This window comes from Aspergillus multicolor (assembly GCF_047715735.1).
Source record: "Aspergillus multicolor strain CBS 133.54 unplaced genomic scaffold BDW74scaffold_7, whole genome shotgun sequence".
In the NCBI taxonomy this organism is placed as follows: Eukaryota; Fungi; Ascomycota; class Eurotiomycetes; order Eurotiales; family Aspergillaceae; genus Aspergillus; species Aspergillus multicolor.
In genome coordinates this window covers 78,171-94,120 of record NW_027395958.1, presented here as the reverse complement: position 1 = coordinate 94,120, position 15,950 = coordinate 78,171, and the positions used below count along the sequence as shown (strand labels likewise).

At 52.7% G+C, this 15,950-nt stretch overlaps 5 protein-coding genes across 5 annotated transcripts; 3 read left to right on the top strand and 2 right to left on the bottom strand.

Annotated features, from left to right (window-relative positions):
* The first annotated feature begins 32 nt into the window (after positions 1 to 32).
* BDW74DRAFT_149583 (putative pH signal transduction protein PalI) lies at positions 33 to 2,864 on the top strand. Its single transcript, XM_073723914.1, has 4 exons — positions 33 to 754; positions 809 to 2,045; positions 2,105 to 2,337; positions 2,396 to 2,864. Exons 1-4 carry the CDS (start codon positions 565 to 567, stop codon positions 2,401 to 2,403), a joined length of 1,668 nt encoding a protein of 555 aa, XP_073585493.1. The 5' UTR covers positions 33 to 564; the 3' UTR covers positions 2,404 to 2,864.
* Positions 2,865 to 2,900: 36 nt separating this feature from the next.
* BDW74DRAFT_149580 (M50 family metallopeptidase) lies at positions 2,901 to 4,143 on the bottom strand. The gene is made up of 4 exons (XM_073723913.1): positions 3,900 to 4,143; positions 3,488 to 3,850; positions 3,373 to 3,417; positions 2,901 to 3,320 (listed from the first exon to the last, which is right to left on the bottom strand). Exons 1-4 carry the CDS (start codon positions 4,083 to 4,085, stop codon positions 3,108 to 3,110), a joined length of 807 nt encoding a protein of 268 aa, XP_073585492.1. The 5' UTR covers positions 4,086 to 4,143; the 3' UTR covers positions 2,901 to 3,107.
* A 4,140-nt stretch (positions 4,144 to 8,283) lies between these two features.
* On the top strand, positions 8,284 to 9,588 carry BDW74DRAFT_127248 (YoaK family protein). The gene is made up of 2 exons (XM_073722202.1): positions 8,284 to 8,856; positions 8,906 to 9,588. Exons 1-2 carry the CDS (start codon positions 8,481 to 8,483, stop codon positions 9,523 to 9,525), a joined length of 996 nt encoding a protein of 331 aa, XP_073585491.1. The 5' UTR covers positions 8,284 to 8,480; the 3' UTR covers positions 9,526 to 9,588.
* A 438-nt stretch (positions 9,589 to 10,026) lies between these two features.
* BDW74DRAFT_149576 (t-SNARE syntaxin) lies at positions 10,027 to 11,994 on the bottom strand. The gene is made up of 4 exons (XM_073723912.1): positions 11,472 to 11,994; positions 11,239 to 11,420; positions 10,630 to 11,190; positions 10,027 to 10,573 (listed from the first exon to the last, which is right to left on the bottom strand). The coding sequence occupies exons 1-4, from the start codon at positions 11,716 to 11,718 to the stop codon at positions 10,538 to 10,540; spliced, it is 1,026 nt and encodes a 341-aa protein (XP_073585490.1). The 5' UTR covers positions 11,719 to 11,994; the 3' UTR covers positions 10,027 to 10,537.
* Positions 11,995 to 12,218: 224 nt separating this feature from the next.
* Positions 12,219 to 15,251, top strand: BDW74DRAFT_127175 (uncharacterized protein). The gene is made up of 2 exons (XM_073722198.1): positions 12,219 to 12,564; positions 12,628 to 15,251. The coding sequence occupies exons 1-2, from the start codon at positions 12,542 to 12,544 to the stop codon at positions 15,002 to 15,004; spliced, it is 2,400 nt and encodes a 799-aa protein (XP_073585489.1). The 5' UTR covers positions 12,219 to 12,541; the 3' UTR covers positions 15,005 to 15,251.
* Positions 15,252 to 15,950: the final 699 nt, after the last annotated feature.

Here is a 15,950-nt window from a genome sequence, read left to right as displayed (position 1 = left end):
AGTAGATCCATGTAGGTAGTAGTGAAAGAAAGGGAGACCATAGTTACCCTGGAACACCGGCGATGACTAAGCCCCGCACTCCGCTCTCCAACTCGCCCGACCGTCCACCGTCGACGCCATCCTGGACCTGGAAGCAATCAAAGTCGCCGTCATGCTTATACCTTATTCCACCATTGACCTTTGTCGCTAGCCAGATACTACTGCCTTAGTACTATTCTTTCCGCTCCTTACAGCCTCTGCTCTCCTCGTCTCTTATCTCTCTTGTCTGGACAAGAGCCCTTTGCTTCTGCCTGCCTTCTCCCAGCTACGCTACGCTACTCCGATCCCGTACTCGCGCCCTCCTCTCGGTCTCTTTCTCGCCCCTTCAACCACCTTTCACCCCTCAGTCCCTTCCAGGAGAAGCGCTGCTGCAATTCAATGCCTCGCTCAATGCTGTGATCTATAAGCTCATTTATTCCGTCTGGGTGAGCCACTGTTATCAGGGGCCCTTTCCCGGCCTGACGTTCGTTCCCATTCTCTCTTTGTCCAACGGTTGCGCGGCCTCGCGGTTGTTTCGTGGTCGCGATGTTGCTCAAACCCGCAACACCATTAACTATTCTCCTTCTCATCGCCTTCGTCCTTCTTCTCCTCTCCGTGCTATCTACTCCGATCGTTAAGAACATTCCGCTAGCAACTTTTGACAACGTCGAATATGGTGTCTTTGGTTACTGCAAAGCTGGCACATGCACCGCTATCCACATCGGCTACACCACAGGTTTGTTGCGCGCATAATTCGTCCCACGGGTTATCGTCTCTAATAAGGGCGCAGAGGAAATCGAAAACACCGGAAGCACAGATAGCGACTTTAATCTCCCGTCCGACGCGCGGAGGTCACTCTCCTCCATCCTCATCGTTCACCCGATCGCTGCTTTCCTCACCTTGATATGTCTCTGTCTCGCTGCTGCAGCTCATCTCCATGCTCCGTCGCATTCGCCGCGCTATTTACTCGCCTTGCTGATATTACTTCTTCCAACTCTTCTCGTATCGTTACTTGCTTTCTTGGTCGATATACTGCTCTTTGTGCCACATCTATCATGGGGTGGGTGGATAGTTCTCGCTGCGACCATCATTCTAGTCACTTGCGGTGTCGTAACTTGTGCCATGCGCCGGACGCTAGTCAGTCGCAAGGCACGGAAGAGACGCATCGCAGAGAATGCCGAAATGAGTGGACAAAACTACTATAACCGTCAAAATGCCGCCACTGCCGCGTTGAACGAGACCAAACCGATCGCATCTGAAACTAAAGAGACATACGTCAGTGCGACTCAGAGCTCAGAGTCCGGACCTACATTCGCCACGTTTCGCACTACTACACACTCGAGTGACGATGACCGTGCACCATTGAATAATCAAAGCGACCCGGCGGTGCAGGGGAGTGGTTATCAGTCGCGGATTCCCGGTGATCCAGTGCCCTATAACGCACCCGGAGATGAATATGGCAACCAACTACCACCAGCGCCGTACGACTCCGCACCAAGAATGCGTACGCCTGGACCTCCTGGGCCACCGCCTTCAGACTCTAGAATGCGCGATCAGCATTCGGAACCGCGACGAGGTCCCCCTCCAGGATTCGTTCCACGTGGCCGCGGCGGGTATCCACCTCGCGGAGGATATGGCCGTGGCGGACCATACGGAGGCCCGTATGGACCCAATTCCCGGACTCCCCCTCCTGGGCGAGGTGGTCATATGGGCCCCATGCGCGGCGGGCCGATAGCACGTGGAGGATACAGGCCGCAGCCAGCAGCCGGCGGATATGGTGCCGGCGGACGACCCATGGGTGAACATGAACTCGGATATCGTGGGCCTTCGCCGCGTCAACATACCCCTGGCCCTATGGCGGCGCCAGCAGCTCAAGGCCCACCGGGTCAGGCTATAGAAATGATGCCGCAGCCGCGGTATGAGCCGGAAGCCGAGGATCAAGTGCCTGAACCGCAACAGCTACATGCCATTTCGATCGACAACCAACATGAGCCTGTTAGCCCCACGAGCTTTTACAGCCGGACACAGTATGACCGCTTGACTTCATTGCCTCCGAGCCACTTGCTAATCAGCTGTTTCTAACCAGGTCATATGTTCCCCCTCGCCGGAACCGGGGACAGCAAGCGTACCAGTCGAGTGAGCCGAACCGGTCATATCCGCAGAATCAGCCTATTCATCCGAGCCAGCCGCGCCATGCTCGTTCTCAGTCAGGTAGTATGTATTACGAAGATGAGGACCCGGTGTATACGAGTCGGAACGAGCCCGCAGTCGGTCCCCAAGGGGTGCCCTCTGCTTTGACACCAGGACCAGGCAATTCTGGTGAGCAAAAAACGAAGGAAAAAAATGGGGTGGAACGTCCGGGCTCACCTGCTGCTAGCGAAGTAAGCCATTTCACATCAATATCCGAGCGGCCAATCAACCCAAAGTGGCGTCCGCCGCCTATGCCAGCACAAGCTGCTCAACAGAAGCGCGACGTCCTGCTCGAGAACAACCCCGACTTTGATCTCCGCGCCGGTATGGGGATGGGGGGACGCATGCCGCCTCTGCCAGGCAAGAATCCTACGAGATATCCACTTCCTTGATTAAATACTCGATCTTTTCTTTCTTTCACTGTTAATGATTGGAGACTGGCGTTTGGCGTTTTGATTGTTCGGATTCTCTCTTCTGGCATCACGTTCAACATAGTTTGTCCGCAGCCTAAGATCAGGTTACGCAGGGGCATTGGCAAGTACTTGGTGCTCCCTGGTGGACTGTACAAACATGGTTTGGAACCTCGTACATAATTAGATAGCAATATGGCTAGATATAATTCAGCCTTTTGAAGCCAACCTCTTGCAGCTCTACAGCGGCGTACAGCATTGGTTTCAGGACCTTGTAGGCAGTAAATAGTATGAATAAGTCCAATTTCGCCTGCTAACTCTATTCCGAGTTGTGGTATCAGTAAAGCCAAAAAATAACCAAAGCAAAAACAACGCCGTGGAACCATAATCACCGTCACCCGACCCTATGCCACCAAGTTCCGCGTATCATCAATCATCAAACCCATACATCCCATAACCAGAAAAAGAACAAACCCAAAACAAACACGCCTAGAACTTCGTCGGCAAGAAGCTCTTCGAGTCCTCCTCCTGCTGGCTAAACGACTGGGGGAACGCAGCTATCGCCGCAACAATCGCAATAGCGATGAAAATGAGCGAGACCAGGGACCAGAGCAGACCCCAGCACCGCGAGGACCCGCCGTAGCGCTGCGCGAAGACGCTTGCATCGGAGGAGTTGACTTTGCGTAGGATCAGGTCGTCGCACTAGAGCCGTTAGCATACGGATTTCCAAATGTGCTGACGAGAGGGTACTCACGATATCCCAGACGCTGTACAGACCCGACATAACACCTATAAACAACTACACGAACCGTCAGCTTCCTCCCTCTAAACATTCACCCAATTCCAATCCAAACGAATATTGAACATACAACAACCCACTTCAGCGCCTCCCCATGCGCAATAAACCAACACGCCACCAGGAGTCCCACAGCCAGCAAAACCGTCACGATCGTCAACCAATCCCTCCTTGCCCACCAAAGCGTCAACAGAAAACACACGCCCAGCACAATACTCGCGACTTTACTCGCGATGATATTGAACCCCGCGAATATGAGCAGCGCGCCGATTATCGAGGACCCAAGGTACCCCGCCGGTAAGGTGATCGCGGAGATCCCGCCCTGCATGTGCGTGACGCCGCCTTCGTGCGGGTCTAGGGAGATGGACTTTACGCGGCCGCCGGTGCAGCAGGCTGTGATTGCGTGGCCGAATTCGTGGAAGGCGATTACGAGCATCTGTGTCGGTTAGTTGGTGTTCTCGTCTAGGGTGGGAAAGGGTAGGTACCTTGAAGGGCCATAGTGAGTATCGCAGGTACGGCACGTTCCAGAGGATAGCGATGACCACGACGTAGGCGCCCATTACGCCGAGGGTGACGGCTTGTGTGTGGTTGACTGTGAGGTCGCGCTTATAGAGATGGGATTCTGCGGCCTCGACGGCGCGTTCGGTAAGAAGGGCATGGTAGGGTGCCATGGCTTTAGGTGAGCTTATCCTGTTAAATCTTATAGTCTGTTAAAGATTACTCAAAGACATTTAAAAGGATTTCCTGGGGTTTATTACAACATAAACTGGCGCCTAGTCTACGCGTCTGCTGATGATTCTTTTCCCGAAAAGGCTTAGCGTGTGGCTGGGATAACGGCCTGATGGGCTATTTTTGTGTGTGGCTGGGGCGGGGCTACCCTTAGTCCAATCAGATAATGCAGTGATCTCTACAGGGCTGACGCTAAGGTGTTTCTATTTGGTTTGAGATTCTTCACGTCGCGTTCCAATCGCCTCGTGCTTTTGAAGTACGTCAATGCAGGCAGATATGGTTCGCCTCATCCTTTGTTCGGGATAGCCCGTTTGTCAGGCATCAATTCAAGCCAGGATTTGCCTACCTTTGAATTCGAACTGCCCGACAGTCTTCGCGGCGATGAATATGGCCCACTGAGGATGAGTCCACTTGTCCACCCGGCCACCGCGTGGCTTCGGATCGATAACCTTCTCGGCGTACTCCACCGACATGGCACTTGAAAGTCCGTATAGCCTCAAAGTATAGCTTCCGCGGTGTAAGCATGAGCAGGTAACCGCAGTGATAATGTTTAAGCTGGTCTGTCTAGTCTCTGCGAGACGGTTATTCTCAATAGGTTAGGGTTCCGATGTCGACCTATATCCAAGCATTATCGTAAAGAGTGCAGTGATGGATCGAAGCTTCCAACAAGCGTACCTCGGACAAATGTTGTATAGTGCAATCAGCAGCTCAGAGCGATAGCATAAATCATTCCCTGATGCGCAACCGGCCATATACCGTTCACAAAACACAATGCAGATCAAACTGGCTTTACCAGCCGAACTCTGCTGGTGGACTCATGGATAGTGGCGAGCGAGCTATAGGTGGGATTTCTCGCAATGAATGCGTCTTCAGTGCAGGCGTGTGATGATGATGGTTAGGGCATGGTGGTCGAGCAGCTTTGTAAGACGTTGCTTACTTTGGCCAGCATATGGCTGCATATCTGTAGGAGTGAGGTTGTTATTCTGGGACCAAGTCAGCCACTGCTCTACCAGTTATGACGTTCAGTAGCTGTTGAACACTGTGGTCGTTAAGTAGGAGTAAGGTGTCTAATTGTCTTGCATGCGAGTTTTCCTATGTTGCATGCTCAGAACCGACCACCGTGCTGCAGCCTGTCTCATCCAATGTTTGAACTAATGGAGTCAGGTGATGATCTCTGAATCCAGGGCCTATGTTATAGCTCAATTCGCCTAGGCATTCGTGTTCACTGTACGGGAACCATGAGCGTCAGCCAATATGGAGTCCTCGGGTGTGTCTTCCTAAAGTCACACGTTCAAAAAGATGGGCCAATTCAGAATATGGGAGAGGCCGCTGCCGAGTCTGAACTATGCCATAACCCCCACGCTTTCAGGGTTTGCGGGGGTGGCTGTTGCCTAGGGAAGAGATCCAGGCCTAGGGGCGGACATTTTCCGTAGGGGTCTGCACAGCCCTCATCTCTCGTCTAACTTCGACCGGCTCATCGACCATGTCAATCTACTGCTTCATTGGAGTGAATAAGACCTTGGCTCGGAACTCCGTCTGCGCACGTGGACCAGGTTATAGCCGTTGTGATCATGAAGACGGTAGTATCCGACCCATATTGTACGACTGTTCTTCGCTCTTGCAAACTCTCTGTGGAAAGTCCGTCTCCATTCAAGGGCTGCGGACGTCCAGAAAGAGCCGTAAAGCCCCAACATATCGTCAGAGGCTTGCGTGAGTCTGAATGCCCGTCATAGCAGGCAGGACAGGGGAAAAGTGCCGGAATGCGGAGTATATTGTCCTGGAATAGGAAATGCTACCATGTTCTCATAGTCTCATTGGCCGGGATACTTTCCCTGTGTTTGGAGTGTAATCAAGGATTACTCCGCAACATTATCTTGACACAATACCCTTATCAGCTTGACAAGCAACGCTTGGGGCGAAACGCCACCCCGCGCCAATATAGATTCCGAGTAGACTCCAAATTCGACACCCCACTGCCGAGACTGGCCGGTTTCATACTAAACTCAACGCCCGAAGGAGTTAATGCATTGCGCTTCACAGATAAGTCCAAGAGATGGCGCACTGACATGAAACCGCAGGAGCCAAGAGCGAAACGCTAGAGTATGACCTCAGAGCTATTGTCTGCAGTCACTGGACACGAAAGCTCGGCAAACAGATCTATATCCCGAGATATCGGGAGTAATCGGTGCAAGGGTGAGATGGCGGCCAGAACGCACCAACAAGCATGAAGGAAATAAGGGTGCCTCCTGAAGGATGACAAGTCCGCTGGGTCAATTCGAGGATCGACGCAGCCGTCGACTTGGAATCCACCTAAAATGGGAACGGAAGAAGCATGCCAAGCTTGGTCACGCCCAATGGAATTAGAAGTATGAGGGACTGTGTCGTATACGTAGTCATGCTTCAAATCCAGCCACAAAACCTGACTTGAACATTCTACATACCGGAGCCCGGAACCTGATGACCGAGTCAGACGTACGTCGTTGGTGACTGTGACGGAGAGCTAGAGCGTGATAACTCCGCGCCTCGCATGTTATACCGAAGAATTGTCCTTGGCGCATATCGATACTCGTTGGGAGCCAAAGTCTTGCTTGGCGTTCGCGGAATTTGTCCTCTTTCTATTTCCGGAGTAGTTGTGTTCTTCGACCCTGGTTCGGACCCTGAAGTTTCGGCGGGTAGGCCATTAGTCGATCATGATATCAGATAGATAAGGAAAATAAGAAACGAAGGATGAACTAACGGTGAGCGGAGGAACAAAATGCCCCTCCGACCCTTGATCCTGAGTTCCGCTTCGCTGGAATTTGTATTTGCCCTCTGGTGGCCCAAGACAATGCCAAGGTGCGCTCGACTTCATACCCGACGAGCACGGGTCAGCTCGTCAGCGCAGATGCGGTCAACCAACCGAAATGGGCACATGGCAAGTGAGCCGGGGGGCTGTGTCTGACGAAAGTTCGACAAGGGTCTGGGCAAGGAACCACGGTTTAGGAATCAGAGATCCGACATCGAGCCAAGCACTCGGGAAGCCACTCGTCTTGTCGCTGGCTTAAATTGAGGTTCACGCTGGTTAAGCGACTAGTGGAGGCGCCGGTCCTTGGAGCTGGCGATCCTCTTGGCGGGCTTATACACAGGGGGCCAGAAGGGGCGGTGCAGAGTGCTTGCACAGTCAGAAAAGGCCTGAGAAAAAGAAAAGATGGGTGAGAGGCGAAGACTAAGGAAAGAGAACGGTACACTGTACGCGTGTGTACGTATGTAGATGGGTAGCCTGCAGATTACGCAGATAAGAAAGAAGGTGTGGTTACTGAGGTCAGGCCGGGCAGACGGTTTCACCGGGACGCCTCTGCGTAACCGTCAACCTTGCTCTCGGTCTCTCTCGGTCTCGCTCTTCAGCTTCAACCCCAGACGGACCTCCTCCTCCTTCTCTTCTCCAGACTCCTCCATCACGGACTCTTCCGTCGGCTATCGTCACCACAGGGTTCCATCAATCCTCGCCAAGAGCTCCACCAGCATGATACAGCCCCGACCCGTCCTGTTTTCGGACACAAAATGAAGCTGCCTGCAACATCACCACTGCTTTAGACGTCTCTTCCCTTGGCAGTCCCCACAGATCGACCACAAGATAACGAGCAATTCGCATGACGAATGACTGCTTGTTTGATTCGCCTCGCAGGATCTCATTGGGCACGGATTTGACAATCACGACTGTGCCACTCTTTCATCTTTGAACGGAAAATGGGCTAGGCCGTGACGGAATACGCCAAGGTCAGGCCAAGCACGCCCCTTGATACGGATTTGAGATGCGCAGGCGCTGGAGAGCCTCGAAAGGGGGTCAGCCGGTAGACAGGGAATGGCTGTCCAGTCAGTCGTCACCATTCCGCCATCTGTCTGGATGCATGAATATGCGATCTCAATTCCCACGGTCCGTTTCGAAACATAACGGTGTAACATAAAGCACGCGGGTTTAGACGGACATGTCCGGTTATACTCCGGATACCTGACAGATCAACGACCATGCACCGGCTTTTATCTGAGTCTGAGTTGGGCTGACGAGCTTAGAGAGCTTTGCTTGGCGTCGTCGCTATTGAATCTCATGCGGGATCCCAGGCAGAGCGGTCCCATATGGTGGGGGATTGTCCGGCCGTCAGCCAGATGAGGAATCATATATTGAGTGCCACCTGCGCCCAGCAGCTCAGAAGTTGCCCAATCCGTCCTTCCTCTTAAACCTGCCTGCTCAGATCCACAAGCTTTAAGGTTGCTTGACAAAGGAATCTTATCTATTCTCCATTAGTCAGCCCTACATACCATTGCCAAAGCCTTTTCCTCTTCCTTCTGTTGTCGTCAGCATGCAGCAGCCACCGAGGGCCTCGACAGAGATAGAGACCATCACAGGCGAGAATGTTCCAACAGTACCAAACACGAGCAACAACCGCCTCACATACTGGGATACCGCGACGGGGCCTCCTGGACCGCAAGATGATTCCAAATACCCCGGTGGGCTATGGTCCGTAGGGGGCAGTACTACTGTGTCTCTTGCCGGAAACCCTACCACCCTCTCCGACGAGGAGCCTCTTACATGGCAGGCAAGCCTGTCCAGGCACATGAGATGCAATGTCAATACAAACCGCACCGATACCTTTCTTGTCATGTGTGGCTTCGTCAGTGGTCTCATTGACGGCCTATCCTTCAATGCATGGGGCAGTTTCTCCAGTATGCAAACAGGTAAGCTTTCTCGCTCCACCGTATGAGCTTCTTCTCTGACAGGTGTTAGGAAACACCGTCTTCATAGCTCTAGGTGCCTCCGGTCAACCCGCATACCCAGCCTACCTCTGGGCCAAATCCTTGATTGCCCTGACCGTCTTCCTCATTGGGAACGTTGCTTTCATCCGCATCGGCCGCGCTCTGGGTGCTAAACGTCGGTCATCCTTGGTACTCTCCTTCGGCGTACAAACCGCCTGCATCCTGGTAGCCGCGCTCCTGGTCCAGCTAGGTATTGTGAACCCTCGACCGGAAGACCCTCGCGCTCCGATCCAGTGGATGCAAGTACTACCAATCTCACTACTAGCCTTCCAGGCCGCGGGTCAGATCACTGCATCGCGGATCTTGGAGTATGATGAACTTCCAACTGTTGTACTCACAACCCTTCTTTGCGATTTGCTCGTCGATCCCAACCTGAGCGCCCCGCTGAGGGCGAACGGTAAACGTAACCGACGGATTGGAGGATTTCTCTCTCTCTTCCTCGGCGCCATGACAGCTGGAGGTCTATCCAAGGTGTCCGAAATGGCAGCAAGTCTGTGGTTCGCAATGGGCATCAAACTCGTCATCACTGTCAGTTGGTTTGTCTGGAAGGGAGAGCGAAGCAAGAAGGTGGAGGGCATTGGGTCTGTATGAGGTCGATTGTACTTTGCCTTGCTTGCTTACTTCTCTTCACTGCCCATGTTGCTCATCTTACCTTGCTTATTCTCTTGCCTATGTTCGATTTTCTTATATATAGCCCTTGGAGGATCCTTGTTTGTTTTACGACTTCATGATGAGCGATGGAGTTACCGGCACAAATACGAGTCGGCGGACAGTCTTTGGATAGTTACGGCCGATAGCAGTCATCATTTCAAGCAAATACTTGTGTCCTGGTTACCACCGTTCAGTAACGGCCGTAATCGCGTCCCACTTCAACCCACCACCTGAGCCCTAAACTTCAGCCCTCAACGGCTGTACTGTAAGAACGGTAAGTACGGAGTATCTTTCTAACCTCAAGGCAAGTAGTATATCCTATTCCTAGATCCACTGTGTGTAATAGCCACGTGTTGGAAAGGAAATCGCGTGAGTACGGAGGACCTGGCCCCAGGTTATATGCCGGTGAAGCCCCGAGCCAGACGGAGCCGGCCCAGCCCTAATCATCGCCCGCGGATCAAGCATCCGATCACCGCAAATCTGACCGGTTTTCTTAAAAACGCCGTAAATCTGATAATCGCAGAATACAACAAGGTATGTTCAGGGGAGTGTTTGGGTTTTATTATAGGCGACAACTTTGCGGCGTACGTGTTTGGCATAGTGCTGCTTTTCCTTGGAAAGGCCTACCGCTGCGACAGTAGGCAATGTTCGCATTGCGGTTTCGCGTCGCCCAAGAAAAGGCTGGAAAATTGTTTGCGTTGGCCTCAATCTATGGTATTTCATAGGTATACACCGGAAGAAAAGTGGACAAAGAAAGAAAAGAAAAGTGCACTTGTCAGAGAAAGCTGAGTACCTGAAATCCGCATCGAGATCTAGCCACGCCAATTGCAAGACAAAAAAGCAAGAATGAAAGAGTATCAGACGATGCTGACAGAATATGCGTCATTCATGGAAGGGCGTAGACGAGCAGCCCGGTAGTTATACATTATTAGAACAGGTTCAGTATGTGCGTCTATCCTGAGATCAACACCCAGAGAAGGAAGAAAATCTACGAGCTCCTGATTAGTACAGTACTTGCCACATGTGCGGACGGAAAAGACTTACCATTAGAACTCCAAACATCTTAGCGATTAACCATCGGTTTCCTGATACCCGCGTCCAGTACTTCATTAATTCGCGCTGTGCTCCTTGGACATTGTCCACCACGTCCTCTGTGTTGGCATCTATCCGCTGAATCATCTCGGACTGTTCGCTGACCATTTGCGCCAGCTGACCAAAGATACCTCCCAGCTCGTTGATTGTCCGCTCAATTGCATCAATTGCTTCGCCACGGGACTGTATGTACGAGTTACTTGACTCGGCCTCCTCCATCATCAAAAGTTGCTGGTCAGACTGCATGGACGGACGCCCTAGAGGTGACGGATTCGATGGCTCCAATGTTAGGAGATCCGAGGAGCCACCCGGCTGCGGCGTTCTTCGACCAGACGGGTATAGTGGGGAGTCCGAGCGCTGTGTATCTAAAGCGGCTTGCGATTTGGACGAAACGGACGAGACAAAATTTTCTGTCCGTGATCGTGACGCTTGAATGTTCTTGGTGCGAACCTCGAGGACATCCTTGAAATTGGCACCCACATCCGCCAGTTTCCCTTGTAGCAGTACGACAACCTAACCAGAATTAGCCGACGATACTTGCAGTAGCTACCCCCAACGTACATTATCATTATGTTCTCCCTCCTGGTCTGCTTTTGGTCGGTTTGATTTTGGGTGTTGTGAGAGTGTAAGTGCTTGCAGCGAGGCGATTTGCTGGTTGAGCGACGCAAGGTCCTGCTTGATGACATAGGTCAATTCGGAGATCTCGACCGGTCTGTCATCGAAGAGAGTCTTTCGTTTCGCAACTAGCGCAAGTTAGCATGCGTGTAAAAGACTGCTTTGTATCGAGCACCCACGCTCTGCCAATCTCCGCAGCTTCGCCGTCGTCGCCGTGATTCCCCTTCCAATCTCCGCTGCTCGTCGAGCGAACTCCGATCTCCTCTTGCCAGTTCCATCCGTAGAACCATTCGCCTGTTGCCGCTGCGGGTCTGATAATAACGCTTGCCGCTGAGACCCAAGCTTCGATGATGCCGCGCGTTTCTGGGCTTGGCCGAGGATAGCCTGGAATTCGCCCGTGCGATCCTGTATCGAGGGTCCGGCCATATCGCAGCTAGCGAGAGGTACAACTGAAATAATAAGCGTCCGTTTGATCCAGTAACAAAAATCGGACCGCAATTGTCGAGCGCCGGGGAAATGCGACTGGGGGCTCCGGAAAAGGGTGACCTAATCGATAAGCAGAACAATAGGAGACGTCTAAGGTCTATGGTGTATCGGCGGCTTCAAGTTAGTCTAACGAAGGAATGAGCGCTGATGGAGGCAATAATGTTTAAGAAGCGAGCATAATCTCCATAGTAAATAATCCGGGCGACGTTGTGTGAGCATCAGCGACGATGATCCGGTCTACTTGGCCCGTCGCCTCGCCGCAGGCGTCCTTCCCCGATCGGACAGCAGTAGGCACGTGACCACATCTCTACCACGTGAAAGTACAGCCACTGCCCGAGCTCGTCACCAGCCACCCGAGGGCCAATTGCCGGCCTCCCCCCCCAGGCGTTCAGGCAGTAGCCATTCAACGCTCGCCTTTAGCCTCAGGGGGGGTTACTCTACGTCAGCTCAGCATACCATTCCTTTGCTCTTCCTCCAAGTCTTTCTTTTATACAGCAACTTCACTCACTCATAATCTCCTGCTCCTTTCTAATTATACCCCGAAACTACGCATCGGCCACTTTGACCCTCATTCCATCCGCATCCCGCACGTCATAGTCGCCCGATTCGAAACTTGCTGCCTTCTGAATCCCAGTACTCATTCTGTGACACAGCACACGACCAGGGGTCAAGATTATACTCCCAGCGCCTGCCTATGCTGGTCGCGACCCTACACTAATACATTTGCAATTGTTAATGAGCTTTGGGGCAACTCGCTGCAGCTATGTCCGGTCCATTTCAACGCCCGTAAGTTGGGCCGCTCAGCCGGGCTACATTGCATGATTGTCGCTAATATGTTTTCTATGGTAGTCCTCTCAACACATCGCACTCCACCCCGGTATATCCCCGCGGCGAAACACCTGTATCTTTCAAACCGAATGTGAACCGAGCAAAGACGAAACGCTGGGTCGAAGCAAAGAAGTACTCTTATGATGGTGACGACTGGGGTGAAGATGAATATGGGGAGTACGAGTACGATGACCAGCCGCCGGAACCGCAGACCCAGCCCACTGCTGCGAACCGAAGTACTCCAGATATTTCAGGCACCCTCTCAAAGGGGACATCGCATCCTCCACTGCCCAGTATGGACCGTTCGCGCTCGATGGAGCGTGCTCAGACAATGCCAACGGAGAGCCCGGCCGCCTCGGGTAGTCCCACGACACCCATAATCCGTCCGGCCGACATCTATAAGCGAATGCGGGAGGAACAGCAGGCTCGCCAGCCATCCCCGGCTGCAACATCAGCAGACGAACGCACTCCTGTGGCCTCGCCGCCTGTCATTACCGCTCCCGAATATTCCGAGAACGCCGTCCTTTTACCAGGACAAGGTTCGAGAACTATGCACAAAGCAGAAGCGGCCAATGCCGAGCACTCAAACATTCCTCCGGTGGGATCTATTGAGCCACCAACCATTGCGTTGCCGGAGGTAAAGCGCTTGTCCGCGTTTGATTCGAGTTTCTTTGGCGATTCGGACTCAACTCCTCAAAGCAGTCAGGATCCAGCCGGCCAACAACACCAGCTGCAACATAATCCTTCTCTTGGTTTCCGCTCCGCAGTTAATCAAGCCTTCGATGTTCCTGAGACCCCAAGCACGATTGCTGACAGTGTAGCTCGCTCGAATAGCGATAGCACCACGGGCATCAGCCCTATCATCCCTCGGCGCGGCACCACCGATGACAAGACTCCAACCATTCACGAAGAGCCAAATGAAAACACAAAAACACCAACCGAAGGTAACATTGTCTTCAAGCCGGGACACCGCCGGGACCTGAGCATCCCCAGCCCCGACAACAGTCCTTCTCGCAGGCCAGTCATTGCCGGGCCTGATGCCAGCGCGTCGTCTGAGCTGGCTCAGATATCCCCTCAAACGCCAGCAGAATCTCCTTTGGTTGCGCAGTCCGAGCCGCATGTTTTTAGCCCGGACATTCCTCAACCCTCCCGAGAAACGCCGAGAGATGATTTGCCCGCTCCTCTCAACGTTCAGACTAATGTGACTTCTGGTCCGGTTGTATCAACTGAGAACATTCCTGTAATTATACCATCAATGAGCACGGAGAATTCCCCTGAGGATACGGAGAATGACCGATTGCGAAAGGAGATCATCCGTTCTTTGAGCCGAGAGAATTCGCCTTCCGACCAACAGGACAATGATACTCCCCCTCACACAAACAGGCAGGATAGTCTATTTCCCAGAGAATATGACGCGTACAGGCCCGCTGCGCAACCCGCAGTGCCTCAAGAGTCTAATCGGTCTGGTCCGACTTTTGATACTATTTTGCAGACTCCTTCGACCGCGCAACCGTCTTCAACCACGCCCCAGCCTAAACTCAAGAAACGGTTTTCCTGGGAAGAATCGTCTGATGACGAGGATGCTACCGCCGTCACACAAGCGCTACCCGCTCGACCGCCGCCTATGCCCGGACAGTTCCCCCTTTCCCAAGATAGTGTCCTCCCGGAGGCCCTCGTAACGCCTACGGAACAGCCATCAGAAACAGCTGAGCCTTTGGAAGAAAAGCAAGAGCCGCCTACTCCTGAAAAGCCTAAGCTTACAGTCGTGCCACCTATGGCTATGGACACTATGAGCATTCCATCAAGTGGCCATGGTCATGAGTCTTCCCACTCTCAAACTACAGAGACACTCGCTCGGGCCGAAGAGGGAGAATCATTCAGTCCTGTGCGGCAATCTCTGGAACCACCAGCACAACTACCGCCTGCCCATGTCGAGACGGGCCTGCTTGGATTCAAGGACATTCTCAACATGCAGTCACCATATGAACGGATTCAGTCTTTTGATCGGACCCGAGACCAATTTGCAGCCATTGACACAGGCCTAGGCAACTGGCTTCAGGTTACTTTCCACGCACATCCAGAGCATAACGATGTCATCAACCGCAATAACAAACCTCTGTCGGAGGAGTTCAAGAACAGTGTGCCGCGCACAAAGTTCCCCAAACTTGCCTCTCTAGGGAACCTTGCATCTTCGCTCCAGGATGGATCTCACTCGACGTCAGGCCATATCAGGCGGCCATCCGCGCCACTCGGATCCATAAGACAACCGTCAGGAAAGGATTTCTTGCACACCGCAGGAGTATTAGGTGGTCAAGCAGGCAAAGCTGCCAAGGGCCTTTTCTCCAAAGGCCGGAGCAAACTGAAGGGCTCTGGAGGGTCCGAAAAGGTAGAGCCTTGATTTCGTTCTAGAGTGCGCTTATACCACCGCTGTTTCATCTTTTTTGTTATTGTTACTCAGGCTCTTAACCAGCCTTCCTTTTCATCCTTTTGTCCCTTAGGGAAGTGTGGAAGTTTAAGTCTGTACATGTTTATCCCCATTCTACCTTCTGCTTCATGTCTTTACTCCATTGATACCACGCCTGTTATAATTGATAACATCTTGAGGTGCAGTTCAGAATGTGACACGAGATAATGTTTGCGAAACAGTCTGTGTATCCGCGCTCTCCCGTCCCATATGCCCCTTTGTTCTGTTCCCTTCTTTCTTCATTCTTTTCTTCGCTTATGTCGCCTCTAATATCCTGGTGATTATGATGTAGGGGTTCCAAGCGATGCGTGGATATCACAAACCCGTACGACTATCAGACCTTCAGCCTGATGCTGAGTCTGGCCTAGACTAGAAGACCCCCAGGATCCTGCAGATCGGAGTAGACATTCTACGGACGGCAGACACAGATGACGCTGCAGACCCAACAAGAGGTGGGGAATATTCTCTTTGTTCAACCTTCTGCGCTCGCTGCTACTCCGGTGGGCAAACTCGACAGACAAAGCGCTGGTCAGCAGCACCCGCCAGGCTCCAGCGAATGCGATCCCTGTCCTATTGAGAGACAAGGGAGCCGCAACGAGACTATTATCCTCGCTGGGCCAGTAGGAATGACGACCAGGGTGTTGATCACTTGGGCGCTAAGCCGCTCGCCGGCCTTGGAGGAGCAGCGCAACGCCGCAAAGCGAGAGCGAAGATCTCATGCCTGCAGCCTTTGTACCTCGTGAGGCACGGCCAAGTCCTCGATTTTCAGCCTGCGATTCTTCACGGCATTTCGGAATCCAAAAACACGAACAAAGCCGCAATCCTATTCTTCCTGCGAAGCGCCGGCTGCCCTCAGTCTCGTCCACTATCCTTGAGCGTG

Coding starts and splice junctions, on each gene's coding strand:
- BDW74DRAFT_149583 (XM_073723914.1), top strand. CDS start 565: ATGTTGCTCAAACCCGCAACACCATTAACTATTCTCCTTCTCATCGCC. Junction 755..808: donor CCACATCGGCTACACCACAG/GTTTGTTGCGCG, acceptor ATAAGGGCGCAG/AGGAAATCGAAAACACCGGA. Junction 2,046..2,104: donor AGCTTTTACAGCCGGACACA/GTATGACCGCTT, acceptor GTTTCTAACCAG/GTCATATGTTCCCCCTCGCC.
- BDW74DRAFT_149580 (XM_073723913.1), bottom strand. CDS start 4,085: ATGGCACCCTACCATGCCCTTCTTACCGAACGCGCCGTCGAGGCCGCA. Junction 3,851..3,899: donor ACTCACTATGGCCCTTCAAG/GTACCTACCCTT, acceptor TAACCGACACAG/ATGCTCGTAATCGCCTTCCA. Junction 3,321..3,372: donor TGTACAGCGTCTGGGATATC/GTGAGTACCCTC, acceptor TAACGGCTCTAG/TGCGACGACCTGATCCTACG.
- BDW74DRAFT_127248 (XM_073722202.1), top strand. CDS start 8,481: ATGCAGCAGCCACCGAGGGCCTCGACAGAGATAGAGACCATCACAGGC. Junction 8,857..8,905: donor TTTCTCCAGTATGCAAACAG/GTAAGCTTTCTC, acceptor GACAGGTGTTAG/GAAACACCGTCTTCATAGCT.
- BDW74DRAFT_149576 (XM_073723912.1), bottom strand. CDS start 11,718: ATGGCCGGACCCTCGATACAGGATCGCACGGGCGAATTCCAGGCTATC. Junction 11,191..11,238: donor AGGGAGAACATAATGATAAT/GTACGTTGGGGG, acceptor AATTCTGGTTAG/GTTGTCGTACTGCTACAAGG. Junction 10,574..10,629: donor AGATGTTTGGAGTTCTAATG/GTAAGTCTTTTC, acceptor AGGAGCTCGTAG/ATTTTCTTCCTTCTCTGGGT.
- BDW74DRAFT_127175 (XM_073722198.1), top strand. CDS start 12,542: ATGTCCGGTCCATTTCAACGCCC. Junction 12,565..12,627: donor TCCGGTCCATTTCAACGCCC/GTAAGTTGGGCC, acceptor TTTCTATGGTAG/TCCTCTCAACACATCGCACT.